General features: G+C 40.1%; 1 protein-coding gene across 1 annotated transcript; it reads left to right on the top strand.

The window, feature by feature from the left end:
• The first annotated feature begins 791 nt into the window (after positions 1-791).
• On the top strand, positions 792-8,310 carry LOC111981740 (trypsin). The gene is made up of 6 exons (XM_024013146.2): positions 792-899; positions 3,070-3,090; positions 3,212-3,374; positions 3,858-4,126; positions 5,120-5,268; positions 7,869-8,310. The coding sequence occupies exons 1-6, from the start codon at positions 842-844 to the stop codon at positions 8,184-8,186; spliced, it is 978 nt and encodes a 325-aa protein (XP_023868914.1). The 5' UTR covers positions 792-841; the 3' UTR covers positions 8,187-8,310.
• The last annotated feature ends 4,638 nt before the right edge of the window (positions 8,311-12,948 follow it).

Here is a 12,948-nt window from a genome sequence, read left to right as displayed (position 1 = left end):
TTTCCATTTGTGGTGACTGCTGACTGACATTAGGGATGAGATTAAATAGATCCTGGAATTTAGCCTGGTCTGGAGCAGGCTAGCTCCACAGAATAAATCTCCATGGTAATTTATACCATAACATATCCTCCTGCCCCCTATCCATCTTTAGTGCAACCGGATTACGGATCAATTGAGCCAGGATCACCAAGATATCCTGGCTTAATCCCTTATCCTAGTTTTGTGCAACAGGCCCCTGGTGTCATCAGCCTTTTGTTTATATCAGCCACAGTATTGTAGTCTTGCATCTGAGTCAGCCTGGCAATTAGTTGTTGGAAATCCATGCTCTCTTTTGGTGATGCATCGTTTCTCTCGCGTGAGGAGGCTCCTGGTGGGGCCCACGGGTCCCACAAACACATTTTATCAATGAAAAAATATAAACAGTCAATAGCTGCTTATCTCCTTTACTCTATTTTACTAGGCTTGAAAGAATAGTTTTTTTTAATCATTTACTGCATTTCTACACAATTTAACAACTCTAAAATGCTATTTGGAGAACAGCCAAATACATGATTTGCCAAATCATGATTTTAATTTAACTGAATTGAGAACAATTGATATTGAAAGAGTGCTAAATGAGGTAATGGAGTGAATGATCGGTGACATAAGATTGTGAAAGACACACACACAGACAGAGAGAGAGAGAGATGACAGGTTGTAGGAGACAATGACCGGTATTGTGAGGTAAGTGTCACACCCTGACTCAATACAAACAATTACCTACCTACGTACATACAGTACCTCCCCGTTCAACAAAGGGTATTTTAAAGACAGGACACAGAGAGCCAGAGCAGCTGATAGGATGGACTCGTGGTGGGCGTTGTGTGCTGTGGTAGTAGCGTTGACATGCATTGGAAAAGGTAAGAGGGAATTATTATTTCAAATCAAATGCAGTCAACTAAGCTATATGGAATTGTTTTAAGAAGGTCGTACCAAGGGTAATTTAGCTATTTGATTTTGAATTTTAGATGTGCCTTCTGGAAAGGCTTTCTGGAACATTTGAACTTTCATGTTCCTTCATAACAAACTTGTATGCCATCTGTAAATATGGATAACATTGTTAAATTACGAGCCTAGTGCGTTTAGCCACGTAAAAGACAGGAACCTTCCCGCTAGCCATGATTGGAAGCGTGCCATGTAGAACACTTCTGTCTATAACATGAGCTGCTCGGTATGTGTATGTAATCATTTCTAGCGCAGCTTTTTTTGAAAGATCTCACGAAGAACTGTCATAATATTGCTAATGCTCTCCACTCTCCATTTTCTGGAGGACCGAGTTTTGAAATCAGTGGAATGCCCAGTGGAAACATATCTCTAGCTTAAACTGATTTTTATTGGGATTTTTTTATTATGCTAATTCGATTTTTGTGAACAACCCAGTGCTGGGTAAATATTGGACAGAAGACACGTTGAGTTGACCCGTCAGAGTAAATGTCATTCCGGTTCATTCATTGTATTGTATACAAATGTTTAGGTTGAGCACGGACACTTTTGTAGCTTAATGAGTATGATAATTAAAACATCAAATTCTCTCCCACACTGTCCCAAGTGATACTATTGTTCCAAATACCTTTTTGGGGGGTTTACACCCAGAATAAATAAAAGATTCTCCCTAAAACTACTGTTGTATATTCTTATCATGATTGATTTGTTCTTTAATGATAAGAAATAGACTTGTCTAGCCCAGCCCACATTCTTCTGTCATTCACTGCTGAATTTCACCCACTTTACACAGTGATGTTGTTGGTTTAGATATTAAGATAATGAGAGTGAGAATATTTCTAACACAGGAGGTTGGTGGCACCCTAATTGGGGAGGATGGGCTCGTGGTAATGGCTGGAGCAGAATTAGTGGAAAAATATCAACTACATGATTTCCATGTATTTGATGCCATTCCATCCGTTCCGTTCCAGCCATTATGAGCTGTCCTCCCCTCAGCAGCCTCCACTGATTTCTAAGTAAGAGGGTTCAAACTTGAAATTCTGGAAATGGCAGTTTTCTTTCTTTCTATCCTCCCTTTGCCCTTAGAATGACTTCCACTGAGAGGCATTGAATAGTTTGAGCAAAGGGAGGTTGGTATGACAAAAATGCATTGAGTAAACCACAAGTTTTGCCTATGACGCCAACAGAAGGGTAATATTTCCAGTGGTGGAAAAAGTACCCAATTGTCATACTTGAGTAAAAGTAAAGATACCTTAATAGATAATGACTCAAGTGAAAGTGAAAGTCACCCAGTAAAATTCTACTTGAGTAAAAGTAAAAAAGGATTTGGTTTTAAATATCAAGTATCAAAAGTAAATGTAATTGCTAAAATATACTTAAGTATCAAAAGTATAACTAATTTCAAATTCCTTATATTAAGCAAAACAGATGGCATGATTTTCTTGTTTTAATTTTTTTTTACGGACAGGTAGGGCACACTCCAACACTCAGACATAATTTACAAACAAAGCATTTGTATTTAGTGATTCCGTCAGATCAGATGACCAGGGAAGTTCTCTTTAAGTGCGTGAATTAGACCATTTTCCTGTCCTGCTAAGCATTGAAAATGTAACGCATACTTTTCTGTGTCAGGGAAAATGTATGGAGTAAATAATGGAGTACATTATTTTCCTCAGGAATGTAGTGAAGTAAAAGTCATCCAAAAAATAAATAGTAAAGTAGATACTCAAAAAAACGACTTAAGTAGTACTTTAAAGTATTTTTACTTAAGTACATAACACCACTGAATATTTCTGGTAAGTGGGCTGTTTCAGGGAATAACCAGTTTGTTATTTTTCCCTTGTCTCCATTCATTCTGGATAACAACAAACCCGTGTTTTATATAGAGAATCATTATATTCTAATAGATAGACAAACTGTAAGATTTCACAGGCACTTTCTAATTCCAGCAACTTAAAGGGTTAGTTCAGCGCTTTTACATAGTATTTATATATTAGCATCCTCCCCCATTTAGCATGTAAAGTTAAGTAGTATAACCTGGTAACTGAAAAAACCTTTAATAACACCAATCCACTTTCCCTCACCCAGGTGGCCATGCACAGTTGGATGGTAAGTTATTACATACAACTGCAGAACTTCAAATCAGCTTTGTTTCTTGCTGCTCTTTTTATACTGTGAGGGATTTGTGTGTTCTATCATGAGCCACCTCTCATCGGTTTGTATCCTCCAGTGTGCGGCACAGCTCCTCTCAACACAAAGATCGTGGGGGGTCATAATGCAGTGGCAGGGAGCTGGCCATGGCAGGCCAGTCTGCACAGATCCAGCGGCCATTTTTGTGGAGGCTCCCTTATCAACAAAGACTGGGTCCTGACTGCCGCTCACTGCTTCGCCAGGTAGAATGACGTAACCTTACCCATCCGGGGTTGGGTTAAATGCAGAAGACACATTTCAGTTGAATGCATTCATTTGTACAACTGACTAGGTATCTCCCTTTCCACAACCTGTATATTATGCCAATGTGTGATTGAAACGTCTCTATACACTGTATTTGTCTATGTACTATTTTATCTACTGTATTCATGAATAATCTCTTAATTCAGAGAGCTAATTCAAATGATAATGTATTTTGGTAATTTGAGGACAACTCTACCATGTAAATACAAAAACATGAGTTAAAAACTTGAAAATTACATTTCCTAACAAAAATGTATGTGCTTGCTAGCTTCTATGGTGGTCTATCTATGGTTGTCAAATAAGTGACTCCAGAGAGGTGACATTATCTCTCTAAAATACATTACAGAATTAGGTCAATTGTGTCAGCAAGCACACTAACAATCACACTTATAATCTTTAGCCTCAACTCCCTTCATTCTCAGCACCAGCACGTCTGGCCTGCTTGTCTACCTGGGCCGGCAAAATCAGAAAAGCTTCAACCCCAACGAGGTGTCTCAAACGGTCTCTCAGATCATCCGCCACCCCAACTACAACCGTGCAACCAATGACAATGACATATGTCTGCTGAAGCTCTCGTCATCTGTCACCTTCACTAACTACATTCAGCCGGTCTGCCTGACAGCAGGGGGCAGCACATACTACAATGGCACTACTAGCTGGGTCACTGGCTGGGGCAATACCAATAGCGGAGGTTAGAACTGATGGTCCCAATGCTGCCTTTGCATTGTCAAGCCACAGTCAGGTCCAGAATTATTGGCACCCTTGATAAAGATATATATATATTTTTAAATTAAATAAATCATAAATCTTTCTTTCAATGCCTCACCTTACGAGGATAACGGCACTGAGCCTTTTCCTAATATGAGGTATCTCAGACCATTCCTCCGTACATAATCTTTCCAGATCCTTGATATCCTTCATTGTAAAACCACAGGTTATCAATGGGTTTAATGTCCGGTGACTGCAAAAGGTTAATTTTTGTGGTCAATTGACCATTTCTTTGTGGATGTTGATGTGTGCTTGGGGTTGTTGTCTTGCTGGAAGATCCACTTGTGGAAAAGTTTCAGCCTCCTGACAGAGGCAATAAGGTTTTTGTCTAAAATGCACTGGTACTGGGTGAAGTTCATGATGCTGTTGACCTTAACAAGAGCCTCAGGAACAGTGGAAGCAAAATAGCGCCATGACATCAAACATCCACCACCATATTTGACAGTAGGTTTGGGGTTCTTTTCTGCTTATGCATCCTTATTTCGACGCCAAAACCACCACTGGTGTTTGTGGCCAAAGAGCTCTCTCTCTCCGTACTCAAATCTCATAAAACAAATTAGGAAAAGGCTCAGTGCCACTATTTTTGCAAGGCAAGGTATTGAAAAAAGAGGCGCTAATAATTTTCACCCCTATGTTTTTCAGATATTTTTTTACTACATGTTCTCTGAGCAATTGTTTCAGTTTAACATAATTTTCCATACAATATAGCTCAGTATTCGTACTATTTTATAGTATTTTTTTGCTCATCTTCGTCAGGGGTGCCAATAATTCTGGACCTGACTGTACAACCTTTACCTGTACATATATCACCTTTTGTCAAGTTCAGTTTCTATCAATACAGTTGGAGCAGATCACAAAGGATCAGAAATGTATACAACGGTTTATCGGTAAAAGGTGACCTGTCTCTCCTCCTCAGTGTCTCTGCCCTCACCCCAGACCCTACAGGAGGTGGAGCTGCCAGTAGTGGGGAACAGGAAGTGTACCTGTCTCTATGCTGGAGTGGGTTCAATCACAAGCAACATGATTTGTGCTGGTCTATTGGCGGGAGGAAAGGATTCCTGTCAGGTGATACATGGCTGTGTTTAATTCCAAATACTGTAGTTGCAGAGCTAAAGCTGCATTTTAGCTGCGGTCTGCAGAGCTATTATTTAAAGGTCCCGAACAGTCATTCTGATTCCCATGTAAAATAACTTTTTGTATGACTACTTTTTCTCTCGTGTCAAACTACCAGGAAGTCTGAAAATACAGACTGAGTGGGGAGCTAGTAGGCTGAGTGGGTGGGTAGCTCACCTTGACGGTGAGGTTCTTTGAAAATATCTTTGTCAAGCAACATGGATGCAGTGAGCATTGTTTGCAGTGAGCATTGTTGCAAGCAAATTTGCTTACACACGAAGCAGCTCAAACAACATTGAAATTGCATGCAACATCCAATCCTGTCATACATCACATCATGCTTTCACAAATGATTTGTCCAACTATTTTGTTATTGTAACGTCATCAATATAGACAAAATGTTGGCCATATAATTTATCTAGCTAGCCCAAATGGAATTGTCAGCACTGTTTATCAAGCTAGCTAGCTAATTCATTTTGGACAATTTCGATTGAAACTTTATAGGGTGAGTGCTGTCTGGGTACATTTAATTAAAATACATATATTGACTGCCAGACAATCTTCATATATCATGACTATCAATGATATAAAGAAGTTTGTATGAATTTCTTCTTCCTCCTCTTCTTCTTAAGGTTTTATGGTAGACTACACCTATTGCTGTATTGCCGCCACCTGCCGTATGGGGTATTGAAACAAAAACTATTCTATTATGGGAATATTCTACTATTCTATTACGTCATACAAAATACAAAAAAATACATTAAAAAACCATCCCACCCCAGTCATAGTTCAAATCACATCCCTAAACAGGCTCAGGTGCAGAGCATTCATTGAATGTAGCATTCATTGACAGGATTTCTTGTAATGCCTCTGCTATAAAATCCCTGAGTCTCAAAAAACGCTCAGCCGCACTCACAATGATGCCTATTTTCGCCGATTCCCTCTCCGTTTGTGCGGTGCACTTGATAATCAACGCAATAAACGCCACAAAGTCCACCTTCTTAACATGCAACATGTCAGGATCCCTCTGTTGACAAGGAACATCACCTGGTGCCTCTACTCCTACTACCATTACTTCTTCAACTTCACTCCTTTCTTCCACTCTTCTCACCGCCTCCAGATAGGAGACATTCTGGACAGCCCTGATTCTTGCCATTCTTCAGCCTAACAGGACACTTCAGAAATTCGGGTGCATCTTCACCACCACAATTGCAGCATTTAGACTCAGCTGGCGTACGATACCCCTCCCATGACACATGACCAAATAATTTGCCTTTATCACACTGCTCGGGTTTGGGTCACGTAGGCTCTCACAGGGTATCTCATAAAAGCCAAATACATGTGAGAAGGCAGAGACTCTTCATAAAAAAAACTATAGAATGGATGGGGTAGGCTTCCTTACTCTATCCGCCATGCGGGTCAGACGTTGTGCACCAACCGCTTGATCCAATTCTTCACGTATACACTTTGCATTTACTTCTAGCGCCACCCCAGAGGACACCCTTGATAGGTGCCCTGCTTCAAAGATCCACACATGACGCATTCCAATCCAATATCTTCTTGAGGCGCAGAGCGTGCTCCTTCTGTTCCATCGATACGCAAAACAACATAATAAGCCCACTTCTCGTTACTCTCATCGACGCCACCTCATCCAACGCATCCACCATTTTTATCGAGACTTCAAACTGATCTCCCAGGTAACAGCATCAATTCAAAACCTTTACTCCGACCAAAAAAGAACCAGAACTAGGCTTGGATTTACTAGATCCCACGACCACTTCTCTTATTTTCTTTTGCATTAGCCACTGTAATCCAATTCCTCTCACTCTCATCTCCACTAGACACACCATCTGATTCAAACATAAAATCTGCTTCCGCCATTTTCCTTAGCCTGCTTTGTATGAATTTTCCAATTGTAATGTCTCTTGATGTAATGACATTAGAACTGCGTAAAGCGTTTTGGGCAACCCTTCCCCTGCTTTTGTTCCATGCTGGCCGAAACCCTAGCTAGCCAGCTACTAGCTAACACAGATGAAACAGATGAAAGTGGAAACCTATCAGTATCTTTGCCTTGAATAGATGAATAGGGGGCACCTCTAATTATATTTGCTGACACACTGCAGTCAAATTTTGGCACCGGTAGACTATCTACCTAGCTATCTAAACCACGCCCCTCTGTCAACACGCCTTCTGCGATGACAGTTACAAGGCGGGTCATAATGAAATTAATAGTACATTACCATTGGTGTATTAAAATGAGAGGCCTTATGTGACGTCACATAAAGCCCTTAATAATCCCGCCTCCTGAATCCAAGTGTTTGACATGGGGGAGGGGACCGGTAACTTTATGATCCAACTTTATCAATGTAGAAGCAGCAGTAATAGTTTGTTCTGGTTTCATCCAAATATCATCCAATTTCAAGAAAAACATGATTTGACCTGTGTAGGACCTTTAAAGACAAATTAGAGATGATCACAATCCAAAATCATGAGAACTTCTGCTGGTAATTGCATTGTTCACTGACCCCGATGCAACATTTGTCTCTGTACAGGGAGACTCAGGGGGGCCGCTAGTGAGCAAACCGGGCTTAGTCTGGATCCAGTCTGGTGTTGTGAGTTTCGGAGTAAGCTGTGCTAGACCAAATTTTCCAGGAGTGTATGCCAGAGTGTCCCAGTACCAGGCCTGGATCAAGAGCCAGATCAGCACTGACCAACCAGGCTTCGTCACCTTCTCCTCCAGTGGGAATAACTCTGACCTCACAGTCACCTGTGCTGCACTGTCCGGTGGGGCCACACACCTCCTCTCCTTCTCCCTCTCCCTCCTCCTCTCCCTCTCTCCTATTCTCCTTTCTTTCTATCTTTTCTTATAGGGCATACACTAAAAGTGGATTCTATGTCCGCTACACTTCTCATTGTATGTGAAAAGCACTGTAATAGTATGTTAAAACTGTCAACAATACGTGATTGGTTTCATTCAACATGAATATGACTCTACTGAATCTACTAATATTTTCTTCTTGTGATGTAAGTAATTAAGTTGGAGAGCAAATGTTATTGTGTTATGCTATAGGATTACATTTGGTTGATTATCAGAGCTCAGTTCAGGATTGTTAAGAGAGTAACACATAGACATCACAAGTGATGATTAAATGGAAACCTATTTTTATTATTATTTAACAAGTTGTGTATATTTTTCCATCTTGAGTATACTGTATCTGCAAATAGTTACATTCTTTATAGTGAACTACAGCTATTTGTCATTGAGCTGAGAATGCCTCTCAACAAGCATCTCCTATCATGTAATGGTGGACAGGCAGGCAGGTAACTATCAGACTGCCATAAATACCAAGTGTGTATTTATTTTGACCAAGACCGTAGCAAACAGTTGCAAAACCCTTTACTCTTTGTTTTATTGGTATTTTTTAAGGAGTGGGGCAGTCCCACTAATTTGTTTGCTTTTATTGAAGAGATAGAACAGTGTTGGAAAGACAGTGAGAGGGTGAGTCAAAGGGCAGTGAGATAGATTCAAACCCATGCCCACTCTGGCATACATGTGTTCCAGGGTCAGCGGCTGTAACCACTGGACCACACAGGTCACGTTAAACCGTTTACTCTGAAGGGAAATGTTTTGCAATGGAAACAAGAGTTTCTATTGGACAAATTCAGGTAGGTCCCGTTCCGTTCTGTTTGGTTTGTTTGGTTCCCAGTGAATATACCCCAATTGGTAACCCTCTTACCTGGATTGGGTCATACAAACTCACTTAACCAGAGAGGTGATATCATCACTTTAGCTAAAATACATCACAGAATTGTACTTATAATAAAAGGAATGACATGCATAAATGAGACTTTTGAAGAAAAAAACATGCAGGGCTTGACATTAACCTGTTTATCCACTTGTTCTTCAGACAAGGTGACTGAACGTGTTGTTTAATGCAAGAAGCCACTTTACAAAATAAAATGAATTATTATTCCCATACCATTATTACAGAGAATCAGACAAATGTTACCCTCTGCCTATTGGTTACTTAGCTTATTCAAGCCTGTCTCAAAATACAACACTGCCCCTTTAAGACAAAAAAAAAATCTCTTTACCTGATTTGCTTTTCAAAGATGTCTAGAAATGTATATGTTTTGTGCTCTGTAGGAAGCAATCACTCCCTATTACTGACTACAACTGATCTATAACTGGGCTAATAACTCACTATCTAGCAAAGGATATGAACAAAATGTGCACATGTGGCTACATGCAGCTTTCGCTTTGATCTCAAAACAAGTGCATCTACTCACCACCGCTCATGCTGTAAACACAGTCCAGTTTAAAGTAAATGGCACAGATCCATATATGGCAATGGTCTATTTGCATATAAGCCTACTGCAGCTCTGATTGTTTATGCCACACCGGTCTGTGTAGAGTACGTGCTGTAGTGCATGTCAATGCAATAGAATCCTACTCCGATGCGTTCTGCCTACAACAAACTCAAGTCGCACCGCATTATTTCTGCCTCATGCACAAATGTACGTTGTTACTCTTGTGAACAGAGAAAATCAAATATTCCTTGACATTAAAAAATACCCAAGCCACTAATAATAACAACTAAAGCACATAGATACACTTTCCTACTGATTCATTACTGCTGCAGTGATGGTTGTAGCACTGAGTGTAAACAGGAAGAACGTGCATTTTATGGGTTATAAAAATGTTGAATACTAAGAGTTGACAGTGCTGAGTAAGAACTTAAACATGAACTCAGTCATAAAAACAGCAGCTCTTTGCTGTATTCGTTGACAGTCACTCTCTAGTCATGGTTTTAAACGTTTTGAAATCTCACAGTATCAACCTTGCTGTAGCTTTCTTTTATGCCTGCTACGTTACTGCAGACACTGTCTTCTGAGCCATCCGATTGGCCAGCGGTAGACCTATAATGCACTTGATTTGCTCTCTGGGACCACCGGGAAGGCAGTGTTTTACATTCAGACACATGAAATGGTTTAAAATGGCAACATTCACCTACCCGGCGCGCAGGGCTGCTGAATTGAGTGCACCAACTGACAACAGCGGAGACAAATTAAAAAAAATAGGAACACAAGGCTTTATCGTTGGGTGTTTTGCAGAAATGTTTGGTGATCGACCAGCAATGCCTTGGAGATCGACCAGTCGATGGCGATCAACCAGTTAGTGACCACTGATCTAGAAAATTGAGTGACATTAAATCTCGTACATCTGTCTGTGGGCTAATATTTCTGCGAGGCAGTCTCGGGGCTACACACGCAGTTCAGAGGGAACATTGGTGTTAAAGGGGAATGGAAATGATAGGCTTTAGAATGCCAGCTAACTGTAAATCGCCATATTGCCATTTGTAGCAGAGAAAGTTTTGGAATTCCCAAAAGTGAGAAGTGGCTGTATTACATCCAGTCAGAGGTTCCTGTCAGTCTGTTTTATACTATTTTTTAGAAACCTTTAGAAGCGGTTACTCGACCTGTCAGCGCCACTAAACCCGTTACTGATAACCAATAATGGTGAGGTAAATGTAAGAAGTAGAATACACCCGACTGTAACTAAAAGGTACTACCGCAGTTTGGCGTGATGGTAACGTTCTTATATTTTGAATTGACGACAGGGGTTCGAATCGTAGAAAGCAACATGTAACGTCATAAATACATCCAGATGTATTTTTGATTGTGGATTAGAGTATACATTTGATGTTTGGCTATCAAACATATTTTTTATTTCTTAGCAGAGCATACAGGCTGGCTGCTTACCACCAGTTCACCCCATGGGAATGAGGGAGAATGTAAGAGGTGTATGGCGCGTCATACATGCGTGGGTCTTTTGTTAGGCGCGCATACCCAGAATCAAGTGGCATCTACATATGGTTTGAGCGTTAATAAAACGAGTTAATTTTAAATAGCCTCTACTACCAAATAAAATGTCTATACATGGAGTTTGTTCTAGGTGTCTGAGGTCATTATTTTTCAAGACATAACATTAGCGCCTTATGTAATAACGCCTTATGTAAAAAAATAAATATATATATATATATGATACAATCTGACTTGCTAAAATGATTAATCACATTCCCATACATTTTGGTATCTTCTAAGACAATGATTCTAAAAATAGTATAAATTCTCTGTCGACTATAACAACAGGTCCAAGTGTTACCAGAAAAATCTAGCTTGGAAGATAAAACTGCTTTGAACACGCACCACCGGCCCGGTTTTAGATCTAACTTAGGCTGCTATTTAGTGGAAAGAAATGGTAACTACACTGAGCAACTAGTTGGAGATCTTAGACACTCGAGTTGGCACTTTGTTTGAGAAAAAGCACACATTACAAACAAACCACGTAAAATAGGTAGTGTTGAGATGCGGTCAGATATTCAGGAGGCAGAAGGTTCGGGTGCATACGTGTTGGTATTTATTTACAGTGTTCAAGTATAGTGGTAAATGGTAAAGATATTCACAATATTTACAATTCCAAATTGGACGAATAGACCTACGGGTGATAGAAAACAAACGAACTGAGCCTCATGCAGGCTTACTCTGCTGCTACCTTAGCTAGGCAGGTTGGGGTGTACCAGGCTCAAGCAGCCTCCCCAGTCAATTTTCCAAAACAGAAGTCAATTGCCACCTAAAACAAGGACATCCTGGAATGTATCATAAATCACCATAACATACAAAACTGGCTAATACACACAAATATAATTATGTAAAAGTACCACATAACATAATATTTAAACATTCAAATATACAAACATTTCATAGCGATCAATCAACGAGACATCTATAGTTGAAGTCGGAAGTTTACATACACTTAGTTTAGAGTCATTAAAAGTCATTTTTCAACCACTCCACAAATTTCAGCTACTTCAAGCATGACACAAGTCATTTTTCCAACAATTGTTTACAGACAGATTATTTCACTTATAATCCTCTGTATCACAATTCCAGTGGGTCAGAAGTTTACATTACACTAAGTTGACTGTGCCTTTAAACAGCTTGGAAAATTCCAGAAAATGTCATGGCTTTAGAAGCTTCTGATAGGCTAATTGACATCATTTGAGTCAATTGAAGGTGTACCTGTGGATGTATTTCAAGGCCTACCTTCAAACTCAGTGCCTCTTTGCTTGACATCATGGGAAAAATCAGAAGAATTCAGGCAAGACCTCAGAAAAATAAATGTAGACCTCCACAAGTCTGGTTCATCCTCGTGAGCAATTTCCAAACGCTTGAAGGTACCACGTTCATCTGTACAAACAATATTACGCAAGTATAAACACCATGGGACCACGCAGCTGTCATACCGCTCAGGAAGGAGACGTGTTCTGTCTCCTAGAGATGAATGTACTTTGGTGAGAAAAGTGCAAATCAATCCCAGAACAACAGTAAAGAACCTTGTGAATATGCTGGAGGAAACAGGTACAAAAGTATATCCACAGTAAAACGAGTCCTATATCGACGTAACCTGAAAGGCCGCTCAGCAAGGAAGAAGCCACTGCTCCAAAACCGCCATAAAAAAAAGCCAGACTTCGGATTGCAGCTGCACATGGGGACAAAGATCGTACTTTTTGGAGAAATGTCCTCTGGTCTAATGAAACAAAATATAACTACTTGGCCATAATGACCATT

This window comes from Salvelinus sp. IW2-2015, linkage group LG20 (genome assembly GCF_002910315.2).
Source record: "Salvelinus sp. IW2-2015 linkage group LG20, ASM291031v2, whole genome shotgun sequence".
Lineage (NCBI taxonomy): Eukaryota > Metazoa > Chordata > Actinopteri > Salmoniformes > Salmonidae > Salvelinus > Salvelinus sp. IW2-2015.
This window is presented reverse-complemented; position numbering and strand designations above follow the sequence as displayed.